The sequence below is a fragment of the Strix aluco genome, chromosome 19, assembly GCF_031877795.1.
Source record: "Strix aluco isolate bStrAlu1 chromosome 19, bStrAlu1.hap1, whole genome shotgun sequence".
Lineage (NCBI taxonomy): Eukaryota > Metazoa > Chordata > Aves > Strigiformes > Strigidae > Strix > Strix aluco.
In genome coordinates, this window is record NC_133949.1 from 3,841,623 (window position 1) to 3,859,569 (window position 17,947).

Genomic DNA, 17,947 nt, shown 5'->3' on the forward strand with positions numbered 1-17,947 from the left:
CTGCAGACGGATGGCTGGTGAAGTCGGTGGCTGATCTAAGATCCATCCTGCTGTTCCTGAGGACCTGCCGCCACTGGGGGAGACTGGACCATGACTGCCGATGGAAGGAAGAGCTCAGACGTGCGCAAGGGGGTGCAGAATTAATCCTCACCAGAAAGGCAGAGAAAAGCCAGCCCTTGGCCCTGCGTGAGGCTGACAGTGCGGACACGACCAAAATCCGGAGCTCAGCCAGGCTCCACGTGACACAGGAGTGGGGGCTGCAAGACTTGCAGCTTGGCTGCGGCTCAGAAACCACCTGAGGCTGCTCACTCATTTTGCAGCCACTGCTGCCACTTCAGGGACGCTGTTTTCCATTTGGAGCACGGGACAGAGCTCCTGGAGCAGCTGCCAGAAGTAATACGTCGAGGAATAGACTGGAAAGCTGTTGGGGAGGGCAAAGACTGGAGGTGCTGAGCACAGCAGTACCCAGGGAGTCTTGCTCGGTGCCAAGAACACAGGCCAAGTCTTGTGGCATGAGAGAGACAGGATCTCCGAGGCAAGGCAGGGATGAGCTAATTAAGATGGGCTGCTCCACCCACCTCCCTGCATGGGGAGCTCCCCCCAGCACCCCGCTGCCAACGGGGAGATGCCGGGGAGGGGACAGACACGTGCGACCGGAGTCACAAGTGGATCCAGCTGACGAGCCGGAGGTTCCCTCTCCCTGTGCTACGGGAGCAGAGATGATGCCAACGGCGTTCACTCCAAATGCTTGTCTCCATGCCAACAGTCATTAAAAAGTTGCTTTTGAAAAGCTGATCTGGTCTCCAATCGCCTGTGCCCAAGCGACAGGAGGATGCGTTGCCATTGCTCTCCCGAGGACAGGACTCCGCACTGCCCGGGGGGCAGGAGTCCAGCCGAGCCCGCAGGAGCGGGTGATGTCAGCGAACAGATGACGTCAGGAGGGAAGGGAAACTGCCATGACTTGGCAGAGATTGAGGCAGGGCACCCAGGAAGGCATCCGGCTCTTCTGGAGCAAGGCAAGAGCTGTGCCCTGTGCGCGAGGGGCCTCTCCCAGGCGGCGGTTTTGGCCAGCCCGGGCTGATGGAGCACGCTGCACCCACAGCACCCAGCTGTCTGCACACCCCGCGCTGTCTCCGGGCGTCTCTGCTCAGCCCGGGGTGCCTGGGGGGGGCAGGAGCCCCGGAAGGGTAGGGATGGCCCAGGCTGGTGTGGTGGTGGCACTGCTCAGATCTGTTCTCCAGGGTGAGGGGCTGCGGGGAGCAGAGCGGCTGGTGTGCTAGTGAGGGGCAAGGGGCAGGGCTGGGTGCAGGAAGGAAGCGGGGCCAAAACCACCCCCAGGATCAAACCACAGAAAGCAATAAACACACAGATCTATATGCGTACAGAGGTCTGTGCGCGACATGCCCACAAAGAAGAAAAAGTCAAAATGTGACAGGAGAGGGGAAAAGAATGGAGAAGGAGAGGTGACCGAGGGGGGAGGGAGGGAATCCAGCCCTGGCAAGCACAACTGCGGTGGAAAACGTTGGGCACTGCAAGCAAAGCGTTGAGAAGCAAACTGGTGTTTCCAGCAGCAGCTTGAAAAGCCATTCCCTAGGGTCGACAGCTCGTCTGATCTCTCAGACTCCCGCCGCCATCTCCAGAGCATCCCAGCGCCCACGAGGACACCGGCAGCAGAGGACAAGGTATCACAGGCACTGCCAGTGTGGGGTGATGGCCTGGTTTCGGCTGGGATAGAGCTAATTTTCCTTCTTGTTAGCTAGAGTAATGCTGTGTTTTGGATTCAGTATGGGATTTGCTACGAGAAGAATGTTAATACACTGATGTTGTTAATTGTCACTAAGAAGCTGAGGCCTTTTCACCTTCCCCCATCCTGCCAGCGTGCAGGTGCACAACGAAGCTGGGAGGGAGCACAGCCAGAGCACCAGACCCAAACTGGCCAAGGGAATATTCCGTACATACATCATACACCGTCGTGCTCAGTGGAGGGTTGGCTGGGAAGTTCCAGCTCTTCCAGGATTGTGGTTTCAGGATTTTCCCTCCTCTGGGATCGCTAGCCAGGAACGGGGTGGGCACCGGTCAGCGGGTGGTGAGCAATCACATTGCACAGCACTCAGTTGTGTATTTTATTATCACTATTATTATTAGCATTATTATTTCAATTTTTATTTCAATTATTACAGCTTTTATCTCAACTTACAAGTCTCCCTACCTCTACCCCTCCAAATCTCTCCCCCACCCACTGCGAGGGGGAGGGCGAGCGAGCGGCTGTGATGTGCTGCTGGCTGGGTTTCAACCACGACAGACGGGAACCCCCCAGAGAAACAATAACCGCCTGGGAGGAATCACACGCTCCCTCCTCCTCATGCCTCCAACAGCAGCCTGACAACAGGCTTTGCTCAGCTCGTGCACAAGCTGCCACCGTCAGTTGCTCTGTACAAGAAAATTTGCTACAGCAAAAAAAAAACCCCAAACCCCTGGAAGGGATGACCTGTAGTCTCCATCTTCATGTCAAGAATAGGTTGAACAAACATCTCTTGGCTTTGATAAAGTCAGGGAGATGTTGACTGAACGAAGCAGTGGACTAGATCTTGACATCCAGCTTGAACTTTCTGGCTTTCTAAAGCCACATTAAGCCACAGGAAATCCACCTTTTCCACCCGCCCAAAGGGCCAATCCTCTCATCACACACCTCCAAGACAAGTTTCTTTCACACTTTGCAGAAATCCTCCCAACTGTTTTGAAAGTCAGATTATTTTTTTTTAAATATAAGAATTTGTGAATAAATCATAGAGAAGTCTGATCCTATCAGTCCTTTCTGAATTTTTGTGTTACTCTAGAAAAGTATCTTGACAGATGAGAAATGGAAGTACCTCCAGTCTACACGGCACTAGGATTCGCTTTAAAAACCTGCTCGAACCAAAGCAATGAGAGTAATCCAAGCAAACCAAAACAATCATTTCAGTGCAGGAAAAGGGGCACATGGTCACTTATTTTTTGACTGATCCAATGAAGTGTGATTTAGCTCGGGTCAGCTGTACTCTGCCTTGCATTCAAATACTGACATTAGCTTTAGAGAACGCAGGCTGCCCCTTGAGAAGACAATGAGCAAAATAAAAAGGCAGCTGAGGGTGAAAGGCAAAGCAGCCCACTCCTTCACTTCACTGCCAGGAGAGGGTCTGCAGGGAGCTTTCCTCTGATACTCCAACCCAGCGGCCAAAATTAAAATAGACTGAGCCAACAAGGAGCCTCCGGTAGTTGTATTAAACATCATTAAAATGACCACTCAAGCCCCGCAGTGCAGACAGAATACACCTCTCCCTCCGCACGCACCACGGCAGCGGCCAAATCTCCGCAGGACAGGGGCCGGCTGCGGCTCTGCTCCCCCAGCACCCGCAGCCCCACATCCTGCCCAGACGCAGCTCCCGGCGCGGCCGCTGGCTGCCGGGACGGAGGCGCGAAGCCGGGCAGCAGGGCCCACGCTCGCAGCCCAGCGCCGTGACCCCAGCTCAGCACCGGCGCTGGGCCGGGACCAACCCAAAGAGGCATTTGAGGTTTGCTGGCAAGGCTCTAGTTCAAAGTTATCACAGCCCAAATCTTCCTCGGCTGAGAGCAAAACCCGTTCCTGGGGTGTTCCTGGGGTCTGACTTCTTCGCTGTTCCCCCCAACCCCGTCAGTGACTCATCTCTAGTTTTTTTTTCCTGTTACATTCACACTGGAATTTCTAACCGCTGTTGATTTGCATCACACAAGCCCTGCCAACTGCCCACAGCCCCTTCGGCCACCAAGCCAACATTTCTGCAATTACCCTTTGCTTGCATAGTTTATTTAATGAGGCGCCCAGAAGGCCCCTGGGGACTTTCAGCGGGCTCCTGCCCCCACGCAGACCACATCCCCGGGAAGGTCGCAGGATTCAGCCTCAGACAGATGCCGGTTCAGCTGGAAGTTCTGCTGGCACTCCAAAAACCACCGCAGCTCCTGTCTGCCCTGAAGGAAGAAGCAGAGAAAGCTCAAGAGAAACCAGCTACGTTGCTGCAGCTGATGTAGCCAGAGCTGGGGGGCTGCTGGCCACGCACCAGGGACAGCACAGACCCCCCAGTCTCACTGCGAGGCCACTCTGGGCCCCCCAAGTCTGCAGCACTGTGCCCGCTGCGGGCTCCTCCTGCCCTCCAGCCCCCCCTCTCTGCCCCATCTTCCCTCCAGGCCCCCCCAGCCTGCCAGGCCCCCCCATCCAATTAACCAGCGCCCTCCCGGCCCAGGCTCTTGTGCACCCACAACTGCCCCTTCCTCTCCCTTCTCCGGTCACGTTTCCCCTCCGATACAAGCTCCTGCACAGCTCCAGGGGGACCCCTGCCCTCCCCTTCTGCCCGTCCCCCCTTTCATCTGCGTGGAGCTGGGGGAGGCAGGACCCCCACCCTGGCTGGCTGGGCTCCTTGGCAAGCTCAGGGCACAAGCCTTGCACCCAGGGCCAGTTTTGATTAAAAGATCAGTGACGTTTTCATACATGTACATGTATATGGAAATTTGCTAGTTTAATTTATAAAAGGGCATATTCAAAGAACATTTGCTGAAGGCTTTCTCCAAAACAGCTTTTACGAGCACCCTTTTGTTCTGTCAGGCCAAGGAGGCTGCAAGTCCGAAGGTGAAAAGCTAACAGTGTTTTACTTTGGAAGAATTGTTTCTTTCCTTATAATAACTTCTTATTTTTAAATTTCGCTCTCGTCTGCTGCAATCAGAGATGAAACAATGAACAAACAAACATCTTGAAGAGCTCAAAGTTCAGCTGCTGTGCAAATGTTATAATCTGCTCTCGCTGTCTGCAAACCATCCAGCCCCAGCCAGAGCTCTGCTATGAACTAAGGGGAACGAACCGGTGTTTTCTCTTGTGTTCTTGAACAAAGAATCCTCCTGCTCATCACTGCAGAGCCAGGAATGTTACGGGCACACACAGTGGAATACAGAATGTAACCCTTTCTTCCAGTTCTCATTCTGGCAAACACCATTCCTTTGCTTTGATTTCATGTATTACATGTGGCAGAGCTCTCTCTCTAGGAATGAATCAGTCTTAAGACACAGGTGAACAGATTCACTTAACTATTGACTGACCTTTAGCTACAAACACTAACAATTATCAGAACTTCTCGAGAAGTTATCTACGCTTTTCATTAAATCTCAAACAGCATTCATGCCTTGACCTTCATCACCCTCTTCTTTAACAAGAAAACTAAGTTTACCAAGTCACGTAGACTTGAAATTTTTTCTAATCTTTTACTATTCGATTCCTGAAAAGGTGTTAAAGGGTTCACAAGGCCCATGTCAGTATTTCAGGCTGCTCAGCAGAAATGTGAACAATTGGCTGTATTGTTAGGGCCTGGAAACAAAATGCCTTGAAAAAGTGGGGCTCCTTCCACAGCTACCTGTGGAAATGCAAAGATTCTGGGTCTGGATGTGTTACAGACTCCTTCCCCCATCCTGGGAAAACATCAAAGGAAGGGCTTCAAAGTCTCCCAGGCACCAGCCCCGCGTCCTGCTGAACCAAGGGACGTTGTGTGGAGAGAAGATGCCGAGCGCTCCCAGCAGCGGAGGCGGGGGGTCACGGTTCCTGCGGCGGGTGCACCGAGGAGGCAGAGGTGCTGATGAGGTCTTGAGGAAGGCTCTGACGTGCTTCCTGCATGCGGCGCCGTGCCCTCTGGAAAGCCTCTGCAACACAGCAGGTGACAGCAAGGCAGAACACATCAGCCAGCCTCCAGCAAGGGGAGGGACGAGTCACAGAATCACAGAATCGTCTGGGTTGGAAAAGCCCTTGAGGCTCCTCCAGTCCCACCATGAACCTCACCCTGACCGTTCCCAACTCCACCAGATCCCTCAGCGCTGGGTCAACCCGACTCTTCAACCCCTCCAGGGATGGGGACTCCCCCCCTGCCCTGGGCAGCCCATTCCAACGCCCAACAACCCCTTCTGCAAAGAAATCCTTCCTAAGAGCCAGTCTGACCCTGCCCTGGCGCAGCTTGAGGCCATTACCACTTGTCCTGGTGCTGGTTCCTTGGCTCAAGAGACTCATCCCCCCTCTCTGCACCCTCCTTTCAGGGAGTTGTAGAGGGCCATGAGGTCTCCCCTCAGCCTCCTCTTCTCCAGACTAAACCCCCCCAGTTCCCTCAGCCGCTCCCCATCAGACCTGTGCTCCAGACCCTGCACCAGCTTCATTGCCCAAGTCTGCCCAGAGAACATCACCTCTCCCAGAGCAGGAGTCTCACTTCCTATTACTAAATTCCACCAACAAAGCACCTGGGCCATGCTGCTCTCTCTTCTCTTCTTTCCAGCACTGTCTTTGCTCTGTGCGTAACGGGACCAGCGACAGAGCCTGTGCATCAGCACCACAAGCTGTGCTCAGTGCCAGGCCAGACTGGGTAGCCCAGCCTAGGCTTCACCCTCACAGAGCAGTCACCCCTCCTGCCTGCTCAGAGCTGATGCTGAAGTTTCCAGCTCAGATCACAACATTTAACCTCTGCAATGGACTCAGAGAGCTCATAGAGGTGGCCGTTATCCCCACAGTAATGGATTTCTCCTGAACTATCCTGCCCATTCTGTAAAAAAGGGGGCAAAAGTGAGCCAAAGGCTCGCCAGGGAGAATGACACTGAAAGCCCTACCCAGAACACCGTAGACAGAGCTCTGCTGACTGAAGCCTCCAAGCCGGTCCAGCACACTCTGCATGCGCTGCCGCAGCGCGCTGGTTTCCAGGAAGGCTCTGCACAGAAGTACAGGAGGAGGTCAGGGCTGCCAGAACACAGCCCACGAGACGGAGCTGGTACTCACGCTGCTGCACGCACTTAGACTGCTGCAGGCAGTAGAGCCGGAACGTGACGCTCCCGGTTGTCTCTGTGCGAAAACCGAAGCGGCTCAGACGCTCTCCCTGCGAAGATGGCACAAGTCAGAGCAACTGCAGGCTGCGACCTGCTGCAGCAGGCTGACCCCGGTGAAAACAAGCGCCGCACTCCTGCAGACACAGGCTCTCCCTGCCCCGCTGCACACAGACAGCGAGGTCAGAACGAGGGGCAGGCAGCTCCCGGCTGCACCGAGGGCAGGACCTGAACACTGGCACGCTGATAGTGCAGCGCTGGAGGAAGGCTTCAAAAACTGCATCAGGGCTCGTTCCCACACAAAGCTGCTGCTAAGATCAACTGGCTCACTACACCAGCAAGCACCTCTGTAGCTTTCGTAAGAACAGGAAATTTCTGCCTGCCTCACACCCATCAGCTTCATGCTTCGGGAAAGTGTTCCAGGTGCAGTACAGCCCAGATTCCTTACGAAAACACAGGGAGAAGTCTACAGCCAGTAACAAATGCTGACCTGACAGCCACTTTCGGGACCGGACCAGCACAGGCAGGGGTAAGGCAAGGCTTTGGTCCATGCTCCCCACTTCTCCAAGCTGCAGGCACCTTAGAAGGCACAGAGCTCTGCCTCAGCATTCACCCATTCCTCTGTTTGTGAGCACAAGTCTCACAGAGGACACATGTCTTTAGTCAGAGGGACAGGACCAGCAGCTCATCTTTGTTCAAATCTGGTCCAGGCTGTCCACAGACACCTGAAGCTCGGAGCATAATCTCCCGGCAAGAGCAATGTCCTGCAGCTGAGCCCACCTTGAAGGTCGACGGTATCCTGGCGTAGGTTATGTCCTCCAGCTCAGGAGATCCACCAATGAAAAATCTCCTCAGCTCAGCGACCGTCCCCAGCTCCACGGGACGCCAGGTAGGGGTGGTGAGCATGTGGAGACCTGACCCGGGACAACAGGACAGCTTAGCACCTACAACCAACAATCTACTTGGGGTCACAGAGGACAGCGTGGCAGATGGGTCCCTGCTGACCCCAACCACAGGAGGCTGGAAATGGAAACGCTGCACGATCTCTCTGTAACACCTTCCCAACAAGTTGGCCCCGTACAGCCACAGAGCCAGTGTCCAAAGCACCCCAGAGCCCACGAGGAGCACCTCCTCCCTACACCTGGGTCTCAGAACCATCGGGACCCTCCAGTGCCACGTGGGACAGAGAGGGCTGCTGCCATAGTGAGGATGGATGTGCAGCATCACCCCACAGCTTTATCACACAAGATTTTGTGACAGAACCACCAAAGGAGCAAGGACAGCAACACATGATGTGTCTCAGCAGCAAGGCAGGATGGTGCAGGATGCATCAAATCCTCCTTTGCTGCCCCAGACAGCTGACTATCCCCTTCAGTATGCAAAGGCAAAGCCTCCCCAGGACCAGCTGGACCCAATCCCAGGAGAGCCACTCAAATTATTGTCCCAGACAATTAACACAGTGCCCCAAGTATGTTTTACCTGGAGATGCTGGCAGCACCAAAGAACCATACCCTTCAACGCGATACCTCTGCCAGAAATCCAGGGACAGGACCTCAAAGTAGAGAACAGGCCACTGAGGGAGACTGTCTGCAAGGAAGGGGAGCAGATCACAGCTTTGTGAGGGAGACTATCACAGAGAAAAAAAACAGCTAAATGCCCAACTCCACTACTAGGAAGCCCTTTCTGTATTTCTTCTACAATGACTAATCTAGAGGTATGGGTGACTGTTTTCCCCTGTAAAAGCTGAAACTTCAGATTTGAAGATGACAACGGAATTATTGATAAGACATTAAAAATCTGGGAAAATAATTTGTTTTGAGGGCAAGTTCAAACTGGTTCCTCAAGTATCTTTGAGCAGACAAGACAAACTTTTGTGAATGATCTGATGCCAAACAGGGGAACCTTTCTATCTCTGACCTTTCCCACCATTATTGGGGGATTATTAACTTGGATTCTCCTACACATCTCCAAGGATTTATTTTTTCCACACTGAAACAAACTCATCATGTTTATTCTAGGCTGAAAATTCATTAGCGTTGGTTGAATACTGAAATCCAAAGCGTACGCTGGATTCAAGTGGCAAGGAATGCCACAAAGCTGCCCCCAGCAATTGCAATCCAAAGAGCAACGGGGTCGGTGAGGAAGCAGCAGTAGCGTAGGGAAGCAGCAGGAATAAGCAGCAGAGAAGCCCAGCTTAAAATAGAGCAGAAAGTTTCAAAGTGACACAAACTATACAATTATACAGGTCACTGAGTGTGTCTACAGACGTAAGACCCAGCACAGTTTTAGTTGTGTGCACAGAAAAGCTGCCCGTTTCCTCTGGTGCAGAGTCCCAGGCGTGGGCACAGACCAACACGCCAGGCATTCCGAGACAGACACGCTAAGATCCAAGGAGTTTTGCAACTGGACGAAGCTGACCACAGCCCAGCAGCAGGGCAACACCAACGAATCCATACGAGTGCTGATGTCCTGCTGGGCAGGGTGAGCACAGCGTGTGTCCAGAGGCTGTGTGGTGACAGTGTGAACATTTGCTGAATGAGCAACACTTCCCTCTGTTTAAATCTGTCCTTTCACCTTGGTGAGGGGCCGACAACATGCCAGACAGCATCACACAATCTGCAATCAGAGGATTTCAGTTTCACATTTCAGAGCAACAAGGAAACACACCTTCTGATTCATCTCCTTGGGTGAAAAACATATCCAAAGTGAAGGGGTAGCAGAAGTGTGCCACCTTATCCTAGAAAAGAAAAGGGTAGAGATCAAATTCCCAGACAAAAGAATCCATCACTCGCATCGCAGCGGGCACAGAGAGCAGGGAGAGGAGAACTAATGTGGAAAAGAGGTAATGATGCCCAAACAAGATCAATCACAACTAACAAACACCCGACTGCATGGCAGATCTGCGGTCCCAAGCGCCACACTGATGGAACAGGCCATTAAAAATAATGAAAAATGGGAAAAAGTAACACACCTCAAGTGTCAATCCAGGCAGTTGCATAACTACCACACCACTGCAACCTCTACAGGGGCCAAGCAAAATACCTCAAACAGTAGTATTACTGAAATGTTGTATAATGATTTTTGTAATATGCAAACTAACTCACATACAAGACATTAAAAAGTTGATAAAATTCAGTTTTTGTAAGAGAGGAGCTGGAGACAGCAATGGAACCAACTTCCCAGATAGGAGGAGGGGTTCATTTTGAGAAATCAATTTAGAGACTGTGCATTCCTGCCCCAGGCAAGCCAGAACAATGCTTCATTAACTCTGAGCATTTGAGAACACAAAAATCAAAGCTTCAAAGGCTATCAATCGGCCAGAAGGAAGAAAAAAGTGAGGTTCCAGAAACTGCTTTGAAGCAGTTTTATTTGGGACACGGCGTCACCCTGAAAAATGGCAACTAGCACGAGGAGAATCCCAAACATGCTCTGCCCTTGAGAGGAGCTTTGCTGAATGTATCTGTAGCTTGTCACACAGGTTCCACGTCAGAGAATGCCCGTTCAAACTGCTCTGCAGGTCTGGAAGGGTCCTTACCCAGCCCACGGTCTTGGTGGCACAGGTCTGCGTCACTCCTGATAGCTGCTGGAACACGGGGCTCGACCACTCTGGGAGAAGAGGAGAATGTGAGCATGCTGGTGAGAGGGAGGGCTTACAAACCAGAGCAGCTTCGAGGAGAACAGCAGTCCTGGGTGACTGGGATAACAGGTGACATCACCCACACTCAAATCCCCTTGGTGTGTCCCACCCCACCTTGTTCCAGGCAATAGCTGCTCCCCAGAACACCCCGAACTGTCGATGAAAAGCACCAACTCCATCGTGAGAAAAGCAGAGCCTTATCTAAATGTACTGAGTAGCAAAAGTGATACCTCTTCAGCCAGACATCAAGGTATGAGCAGAGAGGGGAGGCAAAGCTGTAGCTTCAGGGGAATTAAACAAGCAGCAGGATGTGCATGTTAGTGCTGGGAACCTTATTTATCAGTCCAAATGTAACACATTACTGCCAGCACAAAACAGGAGAACATGATGGTAAGCACTGAAATCGGACAAGGGCACTGCTGAGAGGGAGGAGACAGGAAGGCTGTTCTCTGCAGTGCAGGGAATGAACTTTGGGTAGGCTGCTGCACCCCACCGCCGCTGGCTGAGAAGCCATCGGGTATCTGTGTCCCAGCCTGATTTGTCGGATTCGAGAGGGGAAGATGCTACTTTCTCCCAGACATGAGTTTAGTTCAAACAACTGAGTTCTGCAACTTTAGCTCTGAAGACCCCTGACTAGATCCCAGCCCCGACATTAACTTTTACTGACTTTCAGCAGAGCTGCTCTGACAGACCAGCCAAAGCGTGCTTCATTCCTTAAACTGCTGTGATATGGCTGGAAACCTGAATACTTACGGCTGGGCAGCTCCACGAAGAAATGAACGTAGAGGTTGTCATACTCATAGCCCTGAGCTGAAACTGAGAAGAGAGAATGAACTCCAGCTGCTCGCTTCCACACAAACTCCTCCAGTACTCACTGCAGACTTTTGGGAGAGCCAGCACCAATAACCTCAGGGACAACCAGTTCCTGCTGGAAGTCGGGAAAAGCCAGGGTCTCCAAAGTAACAGGATATGACCCTCAGAGAAGATTCCTTCTCTAGACTGGCCCTGTCCCCACAGCACTAACCAGACTGGGGAAGTCACACATTTAATTGTTTTCTTTGCTATAATCTCTATTAACTTCCCAATCTGCTCTTCTTTTTTCAGATCTGTATGTCTTCCTAGAACAGCTGCAGTATTTGTAACCCCCGATCTGTAAATCCCACTCAAGGGGTTAGTCCGCAAAAACAGGGGAGGAGAAGGAGGAAGTAAAGGATTCTAGGGAGAGAACCACCGCCTCTGGACTGGCCTGTGATCCAGGAATCCTTGGACCCCTCATAGCCTCAGCCACCCCAGCAGACCCAGATTTGTCCCTGCAGTTACTCTTTATAACAAGGACTCACCTATTTCTCCGTTCACAAAAAGCCGCAGCGTTCCAGGAAGAGTCTGTAGGAACAAGCAGATAAACAAGATAAAGAGCTCAATGACCACTGGTGGAACCTCATACAATCCCCTCCCAACAGGGTCTCACACGAGTATTTCATGAATGATTCACTCTGCTGGCCAGGGAGAAGTCACAACTTCTTGTATCACTTTCCAGAAGTGAACAGTCCCTCTGGAGAGAGGCTCTCAAGAGAGACCAAATTCCTAGACTGCAGGAGTTTACTATTCTATAAACCAGTCTCTTACAGACTCCAAGACGGATATAAAATGTAGGGAGAAGTCACTTGCAGAAATCACAGTCCTGTTTCTCCTGTACTGTTCCTGCCCTTGCCCAAGGTAGGGGGCACGGGGGCAAGCACAGGATGAGCTGAGACACTCTGCTGAAGTACAGAAAGCACAACTTTCACACTTTGGCAAACGAGATTTGAGAAAAAAAGATTGCAGTCTGGGTAATTCAGTGAGAAGGGAAACTGTGCATGAGTTTGGGGGTGGGAGGGGCCGTTTACTTGAACAATTGACACATAGATGTGTTTGACATTCAAGAAGTTAACAGCAACCACTATCCCAAAAGATATAAACCCTCCTTTCTTCTTAAAGTGTTATAGCCAAAGGCCTCAGACAATGCACGTGAGACTGCAGCGCTCAGCACCCTCTGCGGCTGGTCCCACAGATGCAGGATGGATCTCTACAGGCCCCATATCCACTGCAACCGGTCCCTTTTGACCCAATTTTCTGTTGGAAGCCACAAGGTAAAAGCTGCCAACGCATCCCCAGAATGAAACAGTCTTTGGAAACTGAGGTGCAAACAGCAGCCACGCTAACCAGGCCAACAGTCTCCACAGGCCGCGGGGCTCCGGGTCCCTGCCGAGTGCCACAGTACTCACCATTTCAAATTCTGAGCCTACGAGACCGCTGAGGTATTCCTTGTGCCGAGCATACAGCTGGGAACACAGAACAAGTGGATGAGTCTTTCTGATTATTTATGGTTTTACTTACTGCAAAAATTGTAATGGATATAACTGAAAATCAGTTTAAATTGTTGACAGGCTTAGCACACAGGGGTTTTTTAATTGTTATAGCAGCTACAGGGAATATAAGAATCCAATACAACAAAAGTGCCTAACTGCTAACACTGCATGGAACTTCTGCTTCAGAGAAGACCTCAAAGGCCAATCTAAGGGAAAAAGAAGCTCCGAAGAATCAGCATATCTTAAATGACACGTTAAAAACACAGACATAAACTATTCCAATGCAATCAACAGAGGGGAGATCAGCGTAGAGAAATCATTTCCTTACTGACCACAAAACCAGTAAGGAAACGTACAAATGAAAAACAAAAACATTAAGTACCTTTATAAACTGCCACAGCTAAAAAGGCCATTCAGAAAGATCAAGACATAAAATGAGATCCAAACATCCTGGGTCATTACGGGTAGCAAGAAATCATTCCATAAGTATACAGGCAGCAAGAGGAAGACCAAGGGAAAGGTTTGCCTGCTGCTCAGAAGGGAAGGAAAGCCACTGGCAGGTGACACTAGAAAGGCACGAATTTAGGTGGTTTCTTGTATCAGTTCTCACTACGTGGACCGCTGCAGTCAGAGGCCAGCACAGCTAACACTGGACAGGCCTCTGCCTAGAGCGAGGAATGAAGCTGTCAGGGCGTATTTGTTGGGGTTCTCAAATTGCTGGGCGTGACAAGACACTGCCAGTGACACTCATGTTGTCAGCTTTAGGGGTCTACAGCACTACCAGTTACATCTACACGAGGGTCTGAGCTCCCTCTGTCAGATCAGAACTAGTCAATACGACCAGTGAGGCCAGTCCTTACGTCTGTGAACACACGCTGCTCGCGTTCCTCCTCCTCTGGCTGCACCGGGACAGACACATTCTCAATGGTGTATTTCCACACCTCTCGCTTCTCTCCATCCTGCTCGATCCTGCAGAGCCCCAGAACACATGGGCAAAACTCCCCCATTACGTGGAGAAGAGGCAGAGGCAGCAACAGCATCAGCTGTGCCACCCTGACAGAGGAGTCCCCCCCCGCCAGGCCTGTGCGGTGACACAAGGGCACTACAGCCCCTCCTCGCTCCCAAGCGTCTGCTGGCACCAGCCCCTCAAAAAGGGAGACTTGTGTCCAGCATACGTGTGACCCGTATCCCTCGGCACCGGCACCAAAGCCCCACACATCACACACGCGGTGATGCCAAGCACAAGTACACGATAATCTTGTCTTAGAAATCTCCGGAATAAAACTAAAAAAAAATCCCTCAATTTAAGCGCTGATCCATGGCCTGAGGGGTGACCAGGAAACAGCCGTTTCAGCCCTGTGTCGGTCCCACGAGAGGTGCCAGCCCTGTCCCACTCACCGGTAGGCTCCTTTGGCGCCCGTGAAGTCAGGCTTCACCGTGATCACCCCATTGCCGTCCACCTTGACTGTGCAAAGAACATGTTCGTACTCCCTGTGACCCAGCCTAATGGAAGACATCAAGAAACAGAGTTTAACTAGAGAACATGGACACTCTCCTGCTCTGGAACACATGGGGGTACAGAAGGGAACACACACCCCCATGCCTTCCTAAATTAGTTTGAGAAGCCTTTTGGAGGGACACACTCAGTTACCTCCCAATTGAGAAGAGAGGCAGAAAAAAATAGCAGCCCAAGTTACTGAGCTCTTGGAATTCTCTCCCCTTAACTAATGAAAGAAACAAGATTTGCGTAAGGAGGGAAGATGGGTTTCCTTTGGGGAAATCAGAATCACTTCAGGATTTTACTTACTTCCCATAAGGTCCCAAGTCCCCCATGATGTACATGGTCTGGACAGGAGTGTTAATCACATGACTGTTCTTTTTAAATTCTTCTGAGGGTTCCCAGGTGATGATTTTCGACTTCAGAGAGCTTGCTTCTCTGTCAACAACAGAACAGCACAAGCCACAGCTCACATCAGCAGCCCGGTACAGGCAGCACCGAACCCCCCACAACGAGAAGTTGAACTGCCGGATTCCAAGTGTGACACAGCTCAAGCCACCAACTTCCACAGACCAGGCTGCTCTGCAGTTGGGGCACCAGCCCCAGGAAACCTGCAGGAGCAAGCTCCGAGCCCCAGTTTGCACTCACGCTGGCCTACGGTCTTGTCTCCTCCTCCTCACGTTGGCCATCCTCTCTGCCAGATATGACGGCACCTCATGGTCTGAGTCAGTTACTTTCTGGCAGTGCTGGAAAAGAGAAACAGACCGAACAGCTTCATTCTAGCCAGACATCTTTCCCAAACACAGCTCCTCTCTTGGAGGAGAGAACAGGTATGTACACCCCCACATGCAAGGACAAACTGCTAAAAGGCTGTAGGTTTCGTTGCTGTTCTTGTGGCAAAGCGCAGCTAAACTCCACCCAGAAGCTACCTACAGAGCAATGCTGCAAAGCCAGGTCCCTCCGAGCTGCCCCCGACCATCGTTCCGCGGCAGGGAGATCTCATCCCGTGTGGGGCACCAGGTGAAGCTGCTCTGCAGACGCAGTACGTTCTGCACACAGGAGACCTGGCTCGCTTCTGCACGGCCAGGAACCGACACACGTTCCCTCTGCGACAGGCCTGGTGGTTCTGACAGGCGCTGCCCTACACATCGGGCGTAACTAAGAGCTGGTACCTCCTCTAGGTTGGTGAATCGGTCGTGATCGGTGTAGGTGAAGATGCGATTGTTCTTCCGACCTCCAGTCTTCTCCAGTTTCAGGATCTCCTCACGGTACTGCCGGTCCAGGGGGGTCTGGCAGGCTGATGCATTTTGGTACAGATCCACCTCAAACTGCGAGCACCACAGGAGAAGCACAAAAGCTGCCTTTCACCGTGTCGGAGCCACAGACACTTTTCGGCTGAGATTTCCAAAGCCCCCACAGAGAGAGACACGAGCCTTTGGGAACCCCAGCAACCGGCCCCAGCTCCAGAGCAGCTCTGCCGCCACGCAGGCGGGCGGCGCCCGACAGCACCCACCGACGGGTGATGCCTGACAGCACCCACCGACGGGTGGCACCCGACAGCACCCACCGACGGGCAGTGACCGACAGCACCCACCGACGGGTGATGCCTGACAGCACCCACCGACGGGCGGCACCCAACAGCACCCACCGACGGGTGATGCCTGACAGCACCCACCGACGGGCGGCACCCGACAGCACCCACCGATGGGCCGTGCCCGACAGCACCCACCGACGGGCCGTGCCCGACAGCACCCACCGACGGGCGCCCTCCTGGACGGGCTCGGGCCCAGCAGCTCACCCCGAAGCAGGAGACCCCGGCAGGGGGCCGCGGGGCGGCACAACGCGGAGAAACCCCCCCAGCCCCCTCCCGGCCCGCCCGGGCCCCCCCCGTCGCCGCACACGCACCTGGCTGAAGAGCTTCTCCTGCCACCCCACCTCGGCCTCCTCCTCCTCCTCCTCCTCCTCCTCCTTCTCCTCCGGGGGCCGCCGGGCCCCTGCGGCAGACGGCGCGGGCCCCTCCGGTGTCACCGCCCGGCCGGCCAGGCCCGGGAGCTCGGGGCCGGCGAGCGGCAGCGGGACCTGCGGCAGGAAGGGCCCGGCCGCCGCGACCCGCCGGATGCGAACGCTGCGGGGACAGACGGAGCGTCACGGCGAGCCGGGCAGCGGGGCGGGCCCGGGGCGGGCGGCGGCGGGCGCTCACCGGAGGCGCAGGTTGCGCACGGGGTCGCGGGAGCGGTACACGGCGCCGCCCGCGCTGCACAGCGGCTCCGCCATGGCCGCCCCTCACCATGGAGCCGGGCACAGCGCGCCCTGGCGGCCGGGGGGCGCCCCCTGGCGGCCGGGGGGTGGCCGCGCCCCGCTCCCGGCCGGGGCGGCGGCCGCGGGTCACGGCGGGCCCTCGGCTGGGCCGGGGGGGCCCTTTGCAGCGCGGGGTCCCGCCGCCTCCAGGCCAGGGGGGGTCTCTCCCGTCGCTCCGTGTGAGGGTGCCCACGGCCCCCGGGGATGGGGGGGGTGTTCTCCCACGTCCCTCCATACGAGGGTCCCCCTGCGGGGGAGGGTCCCCACGGCCTCTGTGTGAGGGGGGTCCATCACACCCCCCCCGCGGGAGGCACCCCAGAGCAAAGCCCCCCCATCCCAGCAGCCCGGTGGCGATGCTGTGGGGAGGGGACACGCGGCGGTGCCCCCCCAACACCCCCCCCACGGGGCTCTGGGCCAAAAGCTGTGAGGAGCCGCCCGTGAGCGGCCCTTTCCCTGGTTCACTGCCTCCCCCTCTCCGACCCTGACCCGACATCTGGCTGTTGGGCTGCCAGCGACAGAACATCTTCATGGCCACCCTCACGCCAGGAGCGGTGACGAGCCTGTCCCTTCGCGGGCACCCAGGGGTGCAGCCCCGTTCCCAGCACCGCACTTCAGTGGCCATTCTGCTGCCAGTCTCCCAGTGCCACCAGTTCCGCTGCATCCCCCGGCCCTTCCCCGCTGTGCCTCCTGGGTGAGGAGTCTTGTGAAAACCTTTTGGAGATCCACATACAGGGTATGATGCAACCTCTTTGCTCGAAGAGGTGTCCCTGGGAACCTGTATTCTTCCTCCCTGCGCACCATCTCCTCAGCCAGCACCTTGGCTTCTCCGGGCCCTTCCCTGGAGCCAGCCCCGAGGCGGCTCCATCCCTCCCAGCAACCTGGTCACCCCCTGCCCCTCTTTGGAGTCGCTGCCCACGAGGTGGGTGCACCCGATGGCTCTGCAGCCCTGCCCTGCCAGCTGGGACACCCCTCCGAAGGGTCCCCCTGCACGGGGTGCTCCCCTCCTGCACCACTCCGGGGATGCTGGGCTGGGAACTCCTTCCCCACCGCTACTCTGGGGATGTTTTGGTCAAGACAAGTTTAAACACCGCGGGAGGGCACAGTCACTCAGTGCGCGGCAGCGCTGACGCGGTACGTGTCACATTGAACTGCCAACGGCCTCCAGTACAACACCTGGTAGGATTTATATCTTTCTCCTCCTCAGACCATTAGCTGTGGTGGAAATTCCTTGGCAGTCCCCGCAGGTATTGCAAAGCCCTCGCATTTTCAGGTCTGGAACGCTGGCTGCCACAAATACTAGAGATCCCGAAA

The 17,947-nt window shown here is 54.2% G+C and overlaps 1 protein-coding gene across 6 annotated transcripts; it reads right to left on the reverse strand.

Moving 5' to 3' along the window:
* Positions 1-3,242: 3,242 nt before the first annotated feature.
* On the reverse strand, positions 3,243-16,612 carry MKS1 (MKS transition zone complex subunit 1). 6 transcript variants are annotated; one of them, XR_012625720.1, is made up of 18 exons: positions 16,539-16,612; positions 16,244-16,463; positions 15,511-15,666; positions 14,987-15,084; positions 14,648-14,776; positions 14,239-14,343; positions 13,701-13,809; positions 12,757-12,813; positions 11,833-11,875; positions 11,246-11,308; positions 10,391-10,461; positions 9,523-9,592; positions 8,335-8,442; positions 7,636-7,769; positions 6,826-6,908; positions 6,646-6,743; positions 5,415-5,697; positions 3,243-3,984 (listed from the first exon to the last, which is right to left on the reverse strand). XR_012625720.1 is itself a non-coding variant. In XM_074844788.1 (17 exons), exons 1-17 carry the CDS (start codon positions 16,610-16,612, stop codon positions 5,591-5,593), a joined length of 1,725 nt encoding a protein of 574 aa, XP_074700889.1. In that variant the 3' UTR covers positions 4,511-5,590. The 6 variants fall into 6 exon arrangements, 3 of the variants coding, with proteins under 3 accessions (XP_074700889.1, XP_074700890.1, XP_074700891.1); XR_012625722.1 differs by lacking the exon at positions 3,243-3,984 and adding an exon at positions 7,346-7,434 and having other exon boundaries at positions 5,592-5,697; XM_074844788.1 differs by lacking the exon at positions 3,243-3,984 and having other exon boundaries at positions 4,511-5,697.
* Between the last annotated feature and the right edge of the window lie 1,335 nt (positions 16,613-17,947).